The following is a 17,932-nucleotide window of genomic DNA, read 5'->3' on the forward strand; positions in this document are numbered from 1 at the left end:
AAAAAAGAAAGCCAGGTGACATATTCTAAGAGGGAGCACCGAAAACGTGTTAAGCACTTCAAAATCTCATATATTCAATCGGCCTCTGGCAAGACATCTGCCTAATGTTAGCGCTTAAATATCCTTTTCCATTTTACATGCATTCAAGTCTCATTTGAGCGAAATGAAACGGTATTATTAAAGGGAGATTTTGCACAAATGGCCTGAATTTGACATGTCAAGTTCAATGAGGCTGTTACATATGTAACACCGAGAAGGGCTCGGAGGCTGCCGGCTCTTGAAACAGCGCCAGTGGCTCAGAAATGAAATTTGCATTCAGAGAGCCTTGCCTCGCCACGCGGAGCTGTGCATGGGCTCGATCGGACCTGCACAGGGTGCAGGAGCTGTGGGGCAAGCTCAAGCCAGTCTCTCCCTGTGCTTTGGGAGACTGTACACACCAAGAAGGCAGCAGAGGTAGAAATTCAGGTCCTAGATTCCCACTCCAGTCAGCTCTTTCAAGAGCAAGCCTGACCCTGCACCAGGGTTGGATCCTCCTGAGTGATGTTCATCTCCGGTCCAATGGCCGGTGTCCATCCCTTGGGCACGCACAGCCCCTTGGCATGGGTGGGTGCTGCCCTGAGGCTCAGCATGGTTCCTCCTGCCTGGCTGTGTGATGCTCCAGCTGGGTAGACCTTGAGATGTCCCTGCCCTGAGGCCAGGACAGTCACACCGACACTGCCTGTGGGGGAGAAGGGCTGTCCCTGGCTCTGAGGGTCAGCAAACCCTGTCTGCCCCAGCTGAGCAAGGGGATGCTTTGGGGCGGGTGGGATGCAACCCCAGGCTCCCAGTGAGCTGGGACCATGAGTAGCACCATCCAGGTGGTTCCTACAGCTCCCTTGTATCTCAGCCCCAAGAAGTTTCTGTGATCACCTGGAGGAATAAATCCCTTCCTCCTCCGAGCACTGCCCAGCTCCCCGCTCTGATGACGCCCAAAAGCCCACGGAGTGCCCAACGCCTGGCGGAGGCGATGGCATGGGGCAGCCTCTCCACCTCCTGTCTCCACCAGCCTCTTCCCCTCTCCTGGTCTGGCCCTACAGCAGCGTCTCAGCTGGCTCACCTTGCCGCACAGCCCCGCGGCCGCGCTACCTCAGGGGAGACCCTGGCACACAGGGAGGCCCGGTGCCGTGGCAGGAGCTGGGCCCGTGCCTGCCGAGTCTCTGGTGCCGCAGGCTCAGCGGGCAGGAGAGGATCTGCCTTCCTAACCCCGAGCGCTGGAAATTATGATTTTGTTGCAAATCATTAAGGTTTATTAAAACTTAACAGTGCAAGCCATGATTGGCTGCATCCTCTTTAAATTAAAAAAAAAAAAGGCCCTTGGAAAGCAGCCCCCCGGTTCGCTTCTCCCCATCAGACTGATAAGTAACAGCTGCTCAGCCATTTCGGTAACGAGTCGGTATTGGCAGCGAGCGGCCAGGGCTGCCGGTGCCCGTCACGTTTATAGGCCTACATTTTATTTTTATGTTTATTGGGTTATTTGAGATCATTATTAGTTTCTCTCTCCTCTTGTTGACGTGTTCTTGCTCCCGGCTCCTCAGGAAGGAAAGGTGGAGGAGCACGAGAGGGGGCCACCCACTAGACTGAGCCGCCCCTGCCGGAGCCAGGCACCGAGCAGGAGCTCGACCCACTCATGTCCCACTGCCCACTCTTGCTGCCTGCCCTGCCCGCCCTGCCTGCTGCTGCCCTCTGGCCCCCGCGTCGCTCCCCTCCGAGACTGGGAGAGACCGTCCCTGTGCAGAGCTGCTGGGTTACGGATTAGGCTCCACCGCCTGAATCCATCCACTAGATTGAATGTTATCTATCACGCTATGGAGGGAGTCGTTATTTAATAATTAATAAAGACCTCTGATTCTTCTTCGCCGCCTGCGTGGCCGAGCAGAGCGGGCCAGGGAAGCGAGGGCAAGCTGGGGAGAGCTGTCTCCTCTCTAACTGCTGCTGTTATTTAAAGGAATAATGCCATTCTTTTTCATTTGTCAGCTGGCCCACAATGGCCCTTGTCATGCTTTATGATTTAGGGTTTCCTTTCCTTTCCCATTAAACGCCACCTTCCCATCACCGCCTCGCGCCAGCCAGCCTCTGCTCCTGGCTTGCGGTTTCAGTTTCACTCTGATATTGGCCCAACTTCTTTGATGGGCTCCTCCGAGCACTAATTGCTTCTGTTCATTTAAACCTGTTCACTAATTTGCAGTGGCCCTTTATTAAGTTGGATGCAGCCCAAATTACGCCATAAATTACGCTCGCAAGGGGACTGGGTGTCACGGGCGATAAATGGGCTGCCTGTTCCCTGCTCCCCCCTGCTCCATCTTCCCGTGCAATGCGTGGGGGATGTGGGTCTCAGCCGGAGGCTGCGGGTGCCAAATTTGGGAGATCTCAGCCCGGACCCGTTTGGGGAGGCCTCTCTTTCTCTAGCTAAAGCTCCCTTCTTCTCCCTTCGTCTGCAATGGCCATCACTCAGTTACAAAGAAGATTCATGTCGGGCAGGGATGGATTCGGCACCCACGTGGACCCCCTTTCCCTGGCACACGCACACACACACTGACACACGTACACTCCCTCCTCTCCTACCACCTGGTGACGTAACTTTGCTTCTAGTCGGCAGTTTGATTCCTTTCCTCACCTTTTAATGACCAGGGAATTCATTAATAATTGAAATAAACATGCTCTTTTCCAAGTCTGCTGAGTTTTATTAAGGCAGGGGCAGGGATCTGCCAACCCTTGGCTGCAACCATTTCCTAAATAGCTGCTAGCAGTTAAAATGCAATTATTATTTATATTTTTTTGTTTTAAATAGGGGACTTTGCAGTGCTGAGGAAAGCAGAAGGGAGCTGAAGGCAGCTGAGGGCAGTCCGCACCACTGCTGCAGGCCTGCTCCACCATGGGATGTGAGCAACGTGAGAGCTGCTCATCCAGACACGTGTCCCCCGGGAAAGGGGTGTCTGTGCCCTCTGGGAGGCACTTCTGCCTGTCTTTACCATTACGGTGAACTCAAGGGGAACGTTTCTGCCCCACTGGCTAGCACTAAATCTCCCATATCTGGTAGCTGTGGGTGCCACCATCTCCTCTGCTGTCTGCGGGTGCCCCGGCGGGCTAACTGGGGATACTGGTGGACCCCAGGGAGCTGCTTACCTGATGTTCAGCTGGGTGAGCTTCTCCAGCTCCTGCTCCATGTGCTCCTGCAACTCCCCGGGGCGAAGGAGGACCTGGCAGATGGGGCAGATCGGAGCCTGGCTGTCAAACAAAGTTGCTTTCTTTTTGCCTGCGGGGAGGAAAAGAGGGGAGAAAGCTTTAGCTCTGATCGGCTGCCATCAGCGTTGCCTGCACTCTGCCCTGGTCCCCGTCCTAGCTGAGGTCTGAAACCAGGTTTTTCTCACAGTGTAGCCCCATTTCTCTCCCTGTCCCGCTCTCCCTGGGGCAGGGACAGGCTCTGTTCTGCAGCATGACAGCAACTGGCACGAGAGCATCCCTGCCCCAGCCTTGGGCCCTCCAGTCTTATGGGGAGAGAAGAAACAGCCACATTTTGGGAGTGACCCTGTGCAACCCCGGGCTCTTCCAGTTTGTGGTGCAAGGCGGTGTGACTTGGGGCAGATGGATGACACAGCACTACCCACTGTTCCTATTAACCAACAACAGCAAATGAAGAAGAACCATCTTCATCCTCCTCAGCACTCCTGAAGTTGGGTGTGTCAGCACCACCTCCACTGAAGGGCAGAGCTATTCTCCATGGGCACGTAACTGTTGGGAGGCAGAGCAGACAGCATGGCGCTGGGCTGCAGATGGCAGGGAGCAGGTCCGGATGCTCGACGTGGCCACCCTGGCAGTCACTGGGATTGCTCACCCTGTTCCCAGGCTGGGATGGGGCCCCTTGCCCTCCCTGCACCACCAGCAGCTCCAGACCCCACAGCCACCCTCACCCCCAGTCCTCTGGGGCTGCATCATCCTGGGTGAGATCTGGGGCTGCCTGCAGACCCCAGTCCTGAGCTGGGCTGAGCCCTGGGGTTGCCCTGGCAGTGGGGTGCTGCCTCACACCCTCGTCACCCCAAATTGTCCCCACCAGTTCACTGCCCAGCCACATCTCCCTGGTTCACTCCCTGCTCCTAAGCCAATTTCCTCCAGCTCGGAAACTTTATTGCCCCCTCTGTAAGGAATATACAGCACCTATTTAACATAAAATAAAACTCTAAAGCAAACAATGAAGTTTCAATAAAACAGAGAAGCCCGCGGGTCTCCAGGCCCCCCTCTCCCAGTTGTATTAGCAGCTCTGCTCATGAGAGGGCGTGCGGAGCCTAGCTCAGATGGCTCCAGCGGGGAAAAACATGCTTTATAGCTGCCTGTTGTCATCTAACGTGAACCCTCCTGCTGGATTATTTATTTATGTATTAGACATGGATCAAATTGGTTAAATCCTAGTGAGAGGCAGTAATGCACAATAAAGCAGCCGGCGCTGGATACGAGGGGCTGCGTGCACTGTGGCCTTCCAATCAGGAGCCAAAAGGTGCCATTTTATGGCTCCTAACGATGGCAGAGCCCAGTTAAATGAATCCCCATTAAAGGAATAGACCTTCTCAAAGTATAAAACATTGGTGTGAGCGGCTTTACTGGGTCCCTGCTGCTCACTGCATAACCGCCTGGCGCAGGCATTTAACGAGAGGAAGGGTCTGAAATAAGTTTGAGAGTCACCTTGGCTCATCCTTGCCTTCCAGCAGGACACAGTGCACATGCCTGGAGGGAGCGGGGCTGTCGTCGGACATTGCCTGCCCTTTTCTTCAGCCTCCCGACAGGAGGTGGGGGAAACTGAGGCACGAGGGACAAGTCAGAGCAGGCCAGTGCTATGGGGCATCCCCTACCTCCCCAGCTTCTCCAGCCACTGGGAACTCTTCCAGTTGCAGAGCCAGAAGAGAACCCAGCCAGTCTCTCCTCCTTGAGCCGCTCCCGATGGCTCACAGGCAGAGCCTCGGCAGACCCCAGGCATGTCAGCTCCTCATCCCCATTGCCCTTCTGCCGGGGAGGACACAGCATGCAGCCCATGCAACTGGGAACATCTTCATCTCTCCTCCATCCCTCGTGTTTAAATAATGCCCAGAACCCAACCAAACCCCACACCACCAGCTCCCGCTGACCCTTGCGGGAAAGGTCGGCATTTCAGTAATTCCACCTTCCTCTTGGAGCTTTTCCACTTTTGTGTAGCGGAGGCCCAAAATAGCCCAGGAGCGTCCCCGACCACCTGCTATTTATAACCCCAACTTCGCTCCAAAACAATGGATCTGTCTGAGTCTCCCTCCCAAAATAAATAGGCAGCCTTTGAGCGGACAGGAAATCCTGCTGGATCCCCACTGTGGGGTGTGCAGATGGACGGGTAAACAGGCTGCCCTCCGCCCTACCGCGCTGCATCCCTGCTCCCAGCCCAGGCCACTGCCGTGGAGCCTACGAGCCCCCCCCACCTGCCACCCACAGCTTGGGCTGGTGGGACAGGAATGCTCTCGGCAGCACCAGAGGGTGAACCAGAGGTTGAGCATCCCCAGGTCTCTGCTCTCCGGGGAGCCCAGGGGTGTTTGTTTGCCAGGTGAGGTGATGGAGAAGTGCTGGACCGCAGCGCTGGGATGGGCAGCCTCAGACCAGGAGGTGCAGCTGAGGTCCTGCCTGGGGACCAGCTCTGCTGCACCAAGCTGGTGGCTTTTTTAACCTCCTGCACACCCAGGTCCTTGCTCCCTGCTTGTTCTTCAGGGCTTTTCCATGGGCTGCATGTTCCTAAGCAGAGGTGACTTTGGATTTCAACAGCTGGGAGGTATCTCAGGCTATGGGTAGGAGCCTCGCTGCCTTCCATGGCCACTCCCAACCTCAACCCAGGCCAGCAGCAGAAATGAGCAGCAATGGCCTAACCCACCAGCTACACCAAAGATATGGTGACGAATTTGTGTCAAGGAGGGACGTGACAGCTGTCACCCTGCATCCCCGTGACAGCGGGGAAGATCCCCTTGCTCCAGTGAGTGCGGGAGGCTGGTGCTTGCACTGAAGCAAGGGCTTCCAGAGATCCAGGAGAATAGGGACCCGGACACGCAGCCAAGTCCCTGACGTACAGATTGCAAAGCGGGAGACAGAAGGAGCCCCGGCTTCTGGCCCAAGGGGCTGACAACTGCGCTTTTGCAGGAGCAGGGCTAAGTGGGAGTGACAGGCAGAAGGAAGGGATCATGTCCCGTGCCAGCAGGACACCTACGCAACCTTCCTCAGGTCTGCAAAACCTGCTGCATGCCCGCAGTGCCGCAGAGGCTGCCGGCAGGATGCGTCTCCCCAGATCAGCGGCATCCGCATCCGCAGTGAGCCCCAGAGCCTGGCACGTGCCCACGCTGCGGTGTGTCACGCTGGGCAGCGGTACCCAGCTCTGTGGCATGGGGTTGTGGGGAGGGGGAGGACGGGCGTTGCGAGTCCTCGGGTTTTGTTTGTGGATGCAAAGGTGGAGGGAGGTGCGTACATCCCTCCTCTCCTCCATGGAGCAGGGACGTTCTGGTCCCCACAAAAAATCAAAGGATGCTGCACTGTGGTGTAGGTGCCTACCCGACCTGAGGGAGCAGAGGGTGTTGATTTGCCCAGGGGAAGACGAAGGCTCCGTATCCCCGAGCAGGCTGGACCCACGCCTGCCCCAGCAGCGAGCGCTCCCCGCTCTTCCCTCCCTGCCCTGTGCCAAACCCGCTCCTGGGAGACCCTGAATGGCTCTTTTCAGGCTTTTGTTTTTTGGCAGCTGTGTTTTTGTTTTCCTTGCCCCTCTCTCTCCTCTTCGCTCTCTGGTTACTCGGTAGGCTCAGCTCCAGTGTTTACCCTCTTCGGCTCTGCCGTGCTTCCCCCACTGCCGACTCCCCGCTCGCCAGTGCCAGAGAGATGAAAAGGCAGAGCCTTGGTGCTCCCGCTGTTTGCATGGTCTCCTGGGCTCCGTGGAAATGTTTAACTCCAAGTGTTGAAACCGAATATTTCCTGCTCTGAAAGCAGAGGGCTCGATGCGCAGACGCACCCCTGCGTGGAGGAATTTGTCCACGGGCTCCGTCGGAGGGCATCTGCAAACGGACTTCAGCCCAGGCGGGGACCGAACCGCACCCTCCTGATCCCACTGGGGAATCGAGGGCCAGGTCCTGTGCTCCGTTACACTGATATGGACCCGGTATAATTGCCCTGAGTCCCCTGAGTCAGGCCTGACTCACTGCGAATCAACTGCAGATGGGACCTGGGCTCCAGGCTGGGAGCTGGGCTCAGGTACCGGGGATGGAAGCGTGGCACTACATAGGGTGAAGGCATGAAGCCATCCCTGCTCCCATCCCGTGTCTGTGCCCTGGAATGGAAGGTTGACAGCTCTACCGGGTCACTTGGAAGGGAGAGCTTTCCCCTCACAAGCAGAACGGGAAATGCTGTTTTGGAGAGCATTTAAGTGAGAAAAAAAGGGACCCAGCTCACCAACAGCCATGACAGCACGTGATGTATACAGCCCCTCATCACTATGTTAGCACGGAGTAAATGATGCTCCCAGGTCACTCTGAATGGCAAAGTTTACAAGGTGTGAGGGCTCGCCCCACCCAGGAGCTCAGCAAGTTGCCAAATGAGTGAAATAAATTTATAAATTAATTGCTCAGCTCCGCTGATGGCTTATCGCACAGCCAGGTTTCTCCCCAGGGACTGCCACCGTGGATGGCACAGGCAGTGGCAGTGGGTAGGGAGCCCTGGTGAGGGCACGTTCCCCACTGGGGATGTGCTCGCTCTTTCCTTGCAGCCCCTTTGCTGGGCAGACCGCAGGGCATCTGCCCAGGTTTCAGGTCATCTTCTCCCCACGCTGTCCTTCCAAATGGCTGTCTGAAACTTGCCCCAGGAGGACCAGCTCTTTTCTCCCAACTCTTGATTTCTCCTATCTCAAACTGTTTTCCACTCATCTGAGTAACAAACTCCCCCTCCTCCAAGATGCCTCCCTCTATCTCACCCTCCTATTTCCTCTCTCTCCCTCTTAAACACTCCATCATTTAAACCCAATCAAAGCCAGTTGATCTGAAACTCTTCTGAATAGAAATGACCCCATGCTGGGGCCCCGCGGCCCTGTGTGCTGCTTCGGGGCCGCGCTGAAGCCAGGTGGGTGGTAATGGAAGTGCTGACACAGGCTCCTTGACAGCATCGCTACTGCCAGCGCCTGTAATAATCCCTCCTGGCTCCCCCACAACTTGGTTTCCGCGGCGATTATTTTCCATTCGATGATGGGCTTGCTGTTATTTGTGTACTGATAGCAGATATCTCGTGTGACAAGCCTCCTTTCCTTCCAGCTCAAAAAACAATAATTCAAAGAAAGCCCCATATTAGCTTGGAAATAGCCAAATGCTCGCTCTTCTCCTGACGAGCCCGTGCTGCAGCCGATGAGGCTTGCAGAGCCCTGACAGTAAGTGGCAGCCAAAGGGCTGCACCGCAGCCGGGGGAGGATGACAGCAGCGGGATGAGGAAGGCGGGGATGGTTCATGTGTCAGTGCAGAGCACCCCGGAATAACAGCAGAGGCAAAAAGTATTGGGTGATAAAGTGAGGGAGCAGGTATAACGCTGTTCATCTCTCTCCCATCTCCCTGTTATTTACCAGCGCCATTACTGGTGCCATTACTGGTGCCCAGCGCCACCCCCATGGGGTTGCATCCTGCCTGCTGGGCGCCACCTTGGATCCTAATGGTTTCAACTGGGGCCAAATGGTACATGGCCCCCAAAAACCTGTGCAGGAGGATGGCTCGAGGTCAGGGCATGTCCTGCTCCTTCCAGCAGGTCCTTCCCCTCGCTCTGGCTCCTGCCTGGCTGTGTGAGTTGCAGACCTCAGCTATGTGAGATGCAGACCTCGGCTTGCTGCCCAGGACCGGGTGCCCTGGCTCCAGCCCCGTCTGCACTTGCTCCACACAGGGCGATGGAGAGCCAGATGCTGGGGACGGTGATGGGCAGTGAGGTGACTCCAGGTTCACGTGGTGCAGCTTGGTTCAGCATCTGGCTGTAACCACATCCACAGCATGACCTAACTCTGCAAACATCCCACAGTGCAGTGAGCGCACCCAGATCACCGAGGAATCACCCTGCTTCGAGCAGACCTGCCCTTCCACGGAGCATGTGTGTTTCGAAGGTCTGTTCATGCAGGGAGGGAGCAGAGGTCTGGAAAAGTGGCTTTTCAAGTAAGAAAAGGCTTTTAGGAGTCACTTCTCCACTCCTGCACCACAGCAGAAAGCTGCCGCTGGGCACTGGCAGGAGCTGGACTCAGATTGTGCTGGGTATGGCACGGGCACAGGGCCACTCCTGTCTTGAACCCAAAAGAGAGGAGGGCAGGGGCGGCTGACAGACGGTTTTATACAGCTGATGTAAGAGAGGGCCAGGGGATCTCTACAACTTCATGAGCAAACTGGGGCGCAGCAAAGAGCTGAACACAGCCCCTGGCATCCTCACCAAGGGCCTGATCCCCAGCACTGCTCTCTGGTAGGGGAGCTTAGCAAATATACCTGCTTCTCCCGCGGCTGAAAACTACAGAGGGATCTGAGGCAGAAAAGCTTGCTAAAATACTGATTTCCTTGCAAAGAAAAGAGTTGCTCTTGTAGCTGCCTCTCCAGGCAAGCTGGATACTGGGGAGGACTGGTGCAGACTGGTGCAGTGCTGCTGCCACATAGCTAATGTCAGCTGGGGCGATGCCATGGGTCGCTGAGTAAAAACGCGTGTTCAAGCAGCACCCTGGGCTCTTCAGAGACTGTTGCACGTCCCGTCGGGTCTGGCACCCCATTTCTCATGGAAGTTGGCAGCCCGGTGGTGGGAAGAGGCAAGGAACTCCTCCATGCATCTGACCCCACCGCTCGCGGTCCCGGCCCCAGCTTCTCCATCTGCGGAGATCACAGCTGCCCGGCGCAGGGCAGAGGAAGATGGATTGAGCTGGGCAATAATTTAAGAAACTGAGTGAGTCTGTACATCCAATCACTTTACAAATCAGGGGAAAAGGAGAGAGGAGGAAAGGCAGGAGGGGGGGGAGAAGTGAAAAGGCCGCGCAGGGAAATGCATCACAATTACTGTCTTGGCTCTAATGAGGAGCCTGTCATGAGGCTGTCATCCTGCGGAAAGCCACCTACTCAGAAAGATTCAATAAAAAAGTAGCAGAGAGATAAAAAAGAGATATATTTCAGCCCTTGCTAATATTCTTTTCATTTGTCCCAGCACAAAATAAGATACTGCACTTAACCGGCTCGGTTAAAATGAAAAGGGGGGGGGCGGGAAGGGAGCAGCATTGATCAATACCACTAAAAGCCGGGAGACACGGTGATGGAGTGCAATTTTTTTGTCTGTGCTGAAGCATAGCAGAGGCCTGGGTGGGGTAATTTATGATTCGCACGCATGCCGGCTAACTAGAAGCTGACAAGACAATGAATCCTCGATGAGAGGGACATGGGCCGCCAGGAGAGCTGGAAAAGGAGAGCGTAACAGGGACCTGGAAGGGAGAGGGGAATAGGAGGGCTGGGACGGGCTGCGGTCCCGTCTCACCACGGCACTTCTCCTGGGCTTGACGCAGCTCCGCAGAGCGGAGCAGAAACGCCTCCCTAGGCTTCACCAAGAGAAAAATAGAGAAATGATGAGAGCGAGCCAAGCGTCTGCACTGCCTCCGTCCCTGCCCTCCTCCCTCGTGGCTCCCAGCCGGGCAGGCTGCCTGTGCAGGTTTCCCCCAAGGAAGCACGTCGGTGCCCGGCTGCAACCCACGCTGGGCTGGAGACGGACCAAAGCGGGACAGCGGGGACCAAGGCCAGAGCCACATGCTCCCTTCTCTGCTCCAGCTTCTCTGATGGGTGCTGGTATGAGCCTGGGCAAGCTCAGGGAGAGAGCTGGACCTTCCCGCTGCCACGCATGCTCTGCCCTGGCAGCGAAACTGGAGCCTCCTCCAACCCACTGCCTCGTCTCCAAAACACACAAGTCCTGGGGAGCAGCTGGGTCTCCCCAGCACCAGTGGGGTCCCTGGCTTCAGCCAACATGTCACGGCAGAAACGCTCCTGGGGGAATCCTACAGCTCTGTCCCTCCAGCCTGGGTGATCTCCTGGAGTGTGATATACCTCCTTCCCCCCACATCCTTGAGCTGCCCTCTATCCCATGGGTCTTGTCACACCATGCAGCCAAGACTGGCCAGGCTGTGGACAAATGACCAAGAGCCAGTGGGAGCCAGGGACCATGCCTGCAGTTCTGCAGACTCTGTGGCCCACAGCCAGCCCTTCCTCAGCGGGGCTTGCGAAATGAGGCACTGGGGCCCAGCACACTCCCCAGCAGACCCGCAGCCAAGCAGGAGACCCTGGGACTCTCTTGCTGCCTGCACAATGCGTGCGGCCATGGCTGGACTGAGTGTGGGGAATGACTGCCTCCGCACCATTCCTCCTCCTCCTCCTCCTTGGCCATCCAGCATATGACTGCGCATCCACGGCTGGCAGCTGTAGGACATCGACCAACAGGCCTGGCCTCTGGTCCTGTTTGCTGTCACAAGGTTCACTTTTTGTCCCTTGCTGAACCAGTCCCCTGAGCTGGGCTTCCTGCTGTCCCGGTGGGACAGGGTGAAAAGGAGGAGCTGTGTAGCTGCATTGCCAAAGTCTGCCTTGATTATCCACGCTCTGCATCAACTCTTGGGATGGAGAGGTCTGGAGCCAAATACCTTCTTTAGCTGCCAGAAAATAACGGCAGTGGGAACTAAAGAAGGTGGGAGTTTCACAGGAACACCCCTGTGGCTGTCTGGGAGTCCATAAGAGAGCTGGGGTCTGATGTCCTAGACACTTTCAGGATCTGCGCCATGCCCTGATTGCTTCATCCATACCAGAAACTGGGATGCAGTCATGAGCGGGAGCACCAGCCCTGCACAGGCACTGGGGGAGCGCTGGAGAGGCTTTTGCCTCATTCCACCGCCACACATCCCAGCTCCCTGCAAAACCTGGAGGATGATCCTGCACTGGACTGCAGCTCTTGCACCCCATCCTTCTGCTCCTCTGGGTCCTCAGTGAAGGATCTGGCCGTGTTCTGAGAGACAGGACCAGCCTGGAAATGGGACTTTGCCTTCACCATTGGCAGTCAGACAAGAGCCTAGGGACCACCCCACTGCCAGCGAGTCAGGGGCTTGCTGTGGGTCCCCTTGCAGCCCAGTAAGCCACCCTGAGATGGGTTCCAGCCCCATCCTGTCCCCGCAGCAGATGCTCGCAGGCAGCCACGTTGCTCCCATGCCCTTGACTTGGAGGGCAGCCTGTTAAGTTGGTGATATACTGACACGCCTATAATTTGAGGGGGTGACGGGGCAGAGCCTGTCCCTGCCTCCCAACTACTCCCCCCCCCCCCACACTTTCCAGCTCCTCTCCTCTCCTCCCTCGGGGGTGTGTGGGGCACATATCGAAAACACAGATATTGAACTGTCAAAACTATTTCCTACAAGAAAATAGATTCATCAGCTTGCAGCACGCAGGGTCATTGCCACATTTTCCCCTCGCGCCAGCACCTGCACATGCCGGCGCATACCCAATGCCTCTTCGCAGCACCGGCACTTTAGCTTGTAGCTCAGGGCCCTTAAGTGACTTTGAGAAATGGATAATCGATTATAATTCCACGGGCCTCTCTGCAGATTTATCCGGAGAATGTATAAAAGCCAGGGCTTGGGAGAAGCGGGTCCTTCTGGCCAACACGTCGATTGCCTGTGCTCTCCGTGCCCAGCTCGGAAAATCGCATCCCAAGCACGACTCTGTTTAATCCATCAGTACACAATCAATGCACTCTGTAATCAACTCTTGATCACTTAATTTTACACATGTTGGCTGAATCCCTTTGTTTAATCACTAGATCAGGCCGCCTTGTTGCACTGCCCCCTCCCTGCTTAACCCTCCCTGACCCTCATCCCCCCCCGCCGGCACCACCAAACACGGCCCGGAGCCTTCATTTCACCTTGAGGAAGAGCTCCCGTGAATTTAGAGAGCTGTGAGATGGCAAAGGAAGAGCAGAAAGGAAAACAGAGGGAGTGAAACAATAACCCGGAGAGAAAGAAAATATTTTCCCTTCTGTGTCTTCCTAGAGCTTGTCCTGGCCATTTCCACCGACGTAACAGAAATCTCTGCTGGAATTTAAAAGGGGGCTGGATGTTGGATAAGTGTATCGAAGGCCTGCAGCATCCCAAGGAGAACGGGCACATTGGGGTGTCACTGGGCAGACGCACTGGCACACGATGGGCACCCATCACGTGGCTACCTCGGCTGCATCTACCTCCTCCAGCATCCTCCCCACCCCGTTATTAATTTGACTGTTTTAGCAGACGAGGCCATTATGAACATCGGTTCTTGATCTTTCCCTCTCAGAGGCATCCTTGGGAACATTGCTCACATCTCGCTGGGGTTCATCTTCCTTTTTATGGCAAGAGCATGACCCTCGGATTGCGAATGCATGTAAACGCAGCTATTTGGCATTTTTAGCGTGATTTCTGTCGCTAGCCTGATGCCACCTCACCCTTCACACGTGCTCCACTGGCATGCCAGGGTCAGTGTCCGGGGGATGCTCACAGGTGGAAATGTCTGACTGCCTGACATTGAAATGCACTGGGATTTTGCCTGCACGTGCCTCATCCTGCTATCGAATAACCCTTTCCAAGAGGAGTTGGTGGCATTTCAGCTGTGTGATGAGAACCTCAAGGCTCAGAGATAGGGGGACCATGTACCTGCAATCCAAACATGGACCATTTTGACTGGCCATGCAGGTCACGCAGCAGGTTCCTCCTACCCGAACAGCGCAGCGGTCATTCATAACCTTGTTAAATCTTCCTTTTTAAAGAGGCCTTGATGTTGCCTCTAATTTGGCATGTGGAGTAACTGCTGCTCATGCTTGCAAGAATAAATGATGGGATATGCTTGAACAAGAGGGATCTGGAAGCGCAATTGCCAGGGGAGTGTGCAAATGTTAGCTTTGCACAGGAAACTCGCACAAAACTGTGTGTTGACACCAAGAGGCCAGTTGTAGGACAAAGCAGGCGTGGATGTTTAAAGAGAATTCCAGTTGCTATCCTATAGCAAATAGTCTTCAAAGAGCCCCTGGAGCTCTCGGCTTCTCAGCATGGAAAGAGGAGCTTGTACAAGATGAAACGCAAATAAATAGTTTACCATAGAAAAGATATCCAAGGCAAAGAGTGAGATGCAAGTTTTAGATCTCACATTAGCCAGCTGGGGTTTTATTGGTCCCCAAGTAAAAGCTGTAAATAAAATACAAACCTAACCTGCATATTTTCAAACTACATTCAAAAGAACCCGCAACTTAATTGCACTCAAGAGCACCAAGGGGCGAACTGGTGCACGGTGCATCACAAGGCAGCCCACAGAGCTGTTACTAAAGTGTAAATCCAAGAGCTGGACAAGTGGAGCCCTTTAGCTTGGGATCTGCTGACAGGCACAGATTACTCCAGCTTTGCTAGCGCAGCTCATTCCTGCCCCAGAAGCTCTTGCTAAAGGGTTAGTAAGAACAGAGAGCATTTAAAGCTCTCTCCTCTGCTCACACTGACATCAGTGCCAGGGACGAAGGATGGGTGATGGGTGGGGTGCTGAGACCCAATCTCCTTGTTTCCAGGCTCCCGTCTGGCTGTAAGGGAGCGAAGGTGATGCTGCACTGTGGGGAGGCACAGCCCAGGTGACAGGGACAGCGGCTGCAGGGAAGGGATGAGGGACCAGAGCATCTTTCCCTCCTGTCCTGACTGCTGAGGGCTGCCGGGGGCTCCTGTGCCAGCCTCTGCAGCAGTGCTTCCGGGGAACAACAGAGCAAGAACAGCTCTTCCCTCCAAGCCAGGCTCTCGTCACTCCTGTGCAGAGTTTCACTGCTCTTTTCATCCACTTTTCCTTTCTACTGCATTCATTCTTTAAACCTTAATACATGCTGATATATTGACAACATCAAAACTAGCCCACCTGGCTCAGCCCAAGGAACCGATCTTTTCAGCAGATCCTCGCTTGGGATCTGGTCTGGCGTTCACCTGATCACAGTCTCCAGGGCTTTTCCCCAGCATCTGTGCTTGTGCAGGGTGGCCTGACTTCCACGGGAATAGGCAAAGCCAGACCGGGTCACTCCGTCCCAGGAGAGGGTCACCCTGCTTGGGGTCTGCCACTGAACCAGAAAAGGGACAGCTTGCTTTGGCCGGGGGTGATGCTGGACTGTACGACAGCTGCTCTTCAGCCAGCCCCTTCTGCCCATCCCCACTCCTCCTCCTCGTCCCCTGGCACAGCACACACTGCTTGGGCTGGGGTCCTGCTGTGCAGGAGCAGGGCAGGATGAGGCCTCGCCGGCTCATCCAGGGGATCTGGCAGCATCTCTCCCACCAGCACTGCTGGGGAGGGGGTTGCACCGGTCAAGCTGCCCTCGAACCCCATGGAGCAGACCCACCCCATGGCCAGACAAACCCCACACAGATTTATTTGCTGTCTCCAGACCCCTCTCACAGGCATGTCACAGGCAATCAGGGACGATGTTCTGTCCCAAAGAGCTTAGTGTCCGTGTGGAGTGTGCAGCAGGGGAACTGGGACAGAGACGGGATGTGCCCAGATTGGGAGAAGAAGGTAACAGCAAAGCTGGGGAAGGGTTTGCAAACCCTGGCCCAGCAGCAGCAAACCGTTTATGAAGAGCAGGAAAGACCTCGCTGCAAGCCACCACGGAGGAGACCGAGCGCAGGGCCGGAGCGGAGCCTCCCCTGCTGTCACCCACATGCCAGCACAGGCGATGACAGTGTCACATCCCTTTTGCCGTTTTCAGGTGGAGGGAGGGAAATAAGAAAGAAAAACCCAAAACAACCTGCCAAGGACTAATTAATATTTAATTTACTGCAAAATGTACTTATTATTCCCAAGTAATTGGCTGATTGCACAGCTGTGACCACTAATGAATAGAGGGGGGACAAGATGCAGGGACAGGAGGCAGGCAGGGGGAGCGCAGGGGTGGTGTTGTCTTTGATCAGACCCTGCTGCCTGCCTTTAATGTGCATAATAAGAAAACTTAAACAGCTTTGATTTTTTTTTTTTTTAAGATCTAAAATCAGCCGTGATGCCACTAATGGATTGCATTTAGCTTATTGCACTGTAATTGCCCTATTATCACTGCAACTTTAACGAGGGGGGAAAAAAGGACTTTGGAAGATGGCATTTGCAAATAGGTTGTTGAATAACACTGCTGCTAAACACAGAGAAAACAGACGAGTCCTGCTTATTGTGATTCCTTGCATAGATTGCCAATACCTGAGGCACTCAGTATCCCCGTCTCTATTGCCGCTTTTTGCTCCGTGATTGAACTATTGGCTCATTGAACTCTAAGGATGGGAAATATTTTTTTACTTGCTAATAGAAGTGTGGCTCAACTGTGGCGCAGCGTAGATTTTTTAGATCAGTTTTTCCTGATGGCTTATTCTGCAGAGAGAGTTAATTTCACCCCAGTGCAGAGTGCTTAAGTGGGATTTAAGTGGCGCGTGAGTCTTTCGCTGACCCCTTCGCACAAGGTGAAATCTGCCCTGAGAGCCTCCCCTCCCCAGAGAGCGATGCTCAGCACAAGGCGGGGACGCATCCTGACACTCAGCCTGTTCATCTGCTGCTGGGATCTGGTGTTTCACATATGGCCCTGACCTGCATGGGCAGAGCTTCTGGGGACGGGGATGCCCTCATCCCCGTGCCCCAGGGTGCCTTGGCTGATGCACAACGAAACGCGCCTTTGCTAGGCGGAGGGGATGCAGAGGAGTGTGGGGAAGGGACTGAAAGTCCTGGTTGCTCCGTCCTTCTGGGTCCTGACCTGCCCAGACCCTCGCTGTTCCCTCACACGATGGCCACTGTTGCTGTTGCCATCGCTTTTTCACCAGGAGGCCAAAAAGACCAGAGCTGCCTTCCCCCTGCCCTGAGTCTCACCCCTCCTCTCCTCCACTGCATCCCCCACCCCAATTAAAGGCCTGGCGGTGGGTCCGAAGCTCCTTCAGCTTTACGACGGCACTGAGACCTCGGGCTGAGTTCCCATCCCACTTCCATGGGTGTAAATCCAAAGCAACTTCATGAACTTCGACAGCGCGAAAGCCAGATCAGCACTTGGCACCTCAGTGCCTCTCGGCATCCAAGTCTGTCGAGCGGCGGGCCGGGAGACGTGCCGTCACGGCCGCCCGCTGCTCCTGCCCCGTGGCTGGCTCTTCGCTCAAGCTAAGGCAAACAGCTCATCAGACACCGTCCCGAGGAAGCTGTGCCGTGGCAGGCGGCCATGGCACACAGCAGAGCAAGGAACGGCCCCGGCAGGGAAGAGCTGTGAATCATGAAAGCAAAGAGGAGATGGTGCACGCACACCCCGTGCAGCCATCGAGCGGCTGGAGGGAGATCAAAGGAGGGCGGTGGGAAGGATCAGGGGTTGGCAATGCTACACCTGCAGCTCAGTGGAGCGAGGAGTGATGTCCTCGACCTGCCGTGAGCCCCGTGTGCCCCTGTGCAGGGACTTCATGCTGAGATGTCACCAGGACACCTCTCCATCCCTCTGCAAGGGACCGGTGCCAGCGGCTTTCCTACCCGGTGGGGACAGAGGCAGAGCAGGCCAGTGCATGCAGCTTGCGGGGCGGTGGAACCACTCTGCACAGTCTAACATGCAGGGAAAAGGCAGGGCTGAGCTTGGGAAACGCATCCCCGTGGGTCATGCAGCCCCAGAACGGCCTCTGATGGAAAGGCGTGGGCACCTCGCTGCTCACTCGTTCCTGAAAAAACAGTTGAGCAGGGCAAAAGGAAACGCACAGCTGGGAGCACACGTCTGCATGTAGGTCTTCCCAGCAGGAATAAAAGCACCTGCATCCACTGCAAAGGGAGCAGCTGTGTGGTGCATGGTGCTGGCAGGGCTGGGATGAACTGGTACCATCAACCCCAGCCAGGGCAGGACA

General features: G+C 55.4%; 1 protein-coding gene across 4 annotated transcripts in view; it reads right to left on the reverse strand.

Annotated features, from left to right (window-relative positions):
* RNF220 (ring finger protein 220) overlaps positions 1–17,932 on the reverse strand; it is a 225,351-nt gene that overhangs the window by 85,255 nt on the left and 122,164 nt on the right. For all 4 annotated transcript variants that reach the window (XM_075424640.1, XM_075424643.1, XM_075424642.1 and 1 more), the window contains one exon: positions 3,163–3,292. In XM_075424640.1, the coding sequence (XP_075280755.1) occupies positions 3,163–3,292 (130 nt within the window). The remainder of the gene's footprint in view (positions 1–3,162; positions 3,293–17,932) is intronic.

The sequence above is a fragment of the Opisthocomus hoazin genome, chromosome 6 (assembly GCF_030867145.1).
Source record: "Opisthocomus hoazin isolate bOpiHoa1 chromosome 6, bOpiHoa1.hap1, whole genome shotgun sequence".
Taxonomy (NCBI): Eukaryota; Metazoa; Chordata; class Aves; order Opisthocomiformes; family Opisthocomidae; genus Opisthocomus; species Opisthocomus hoazin.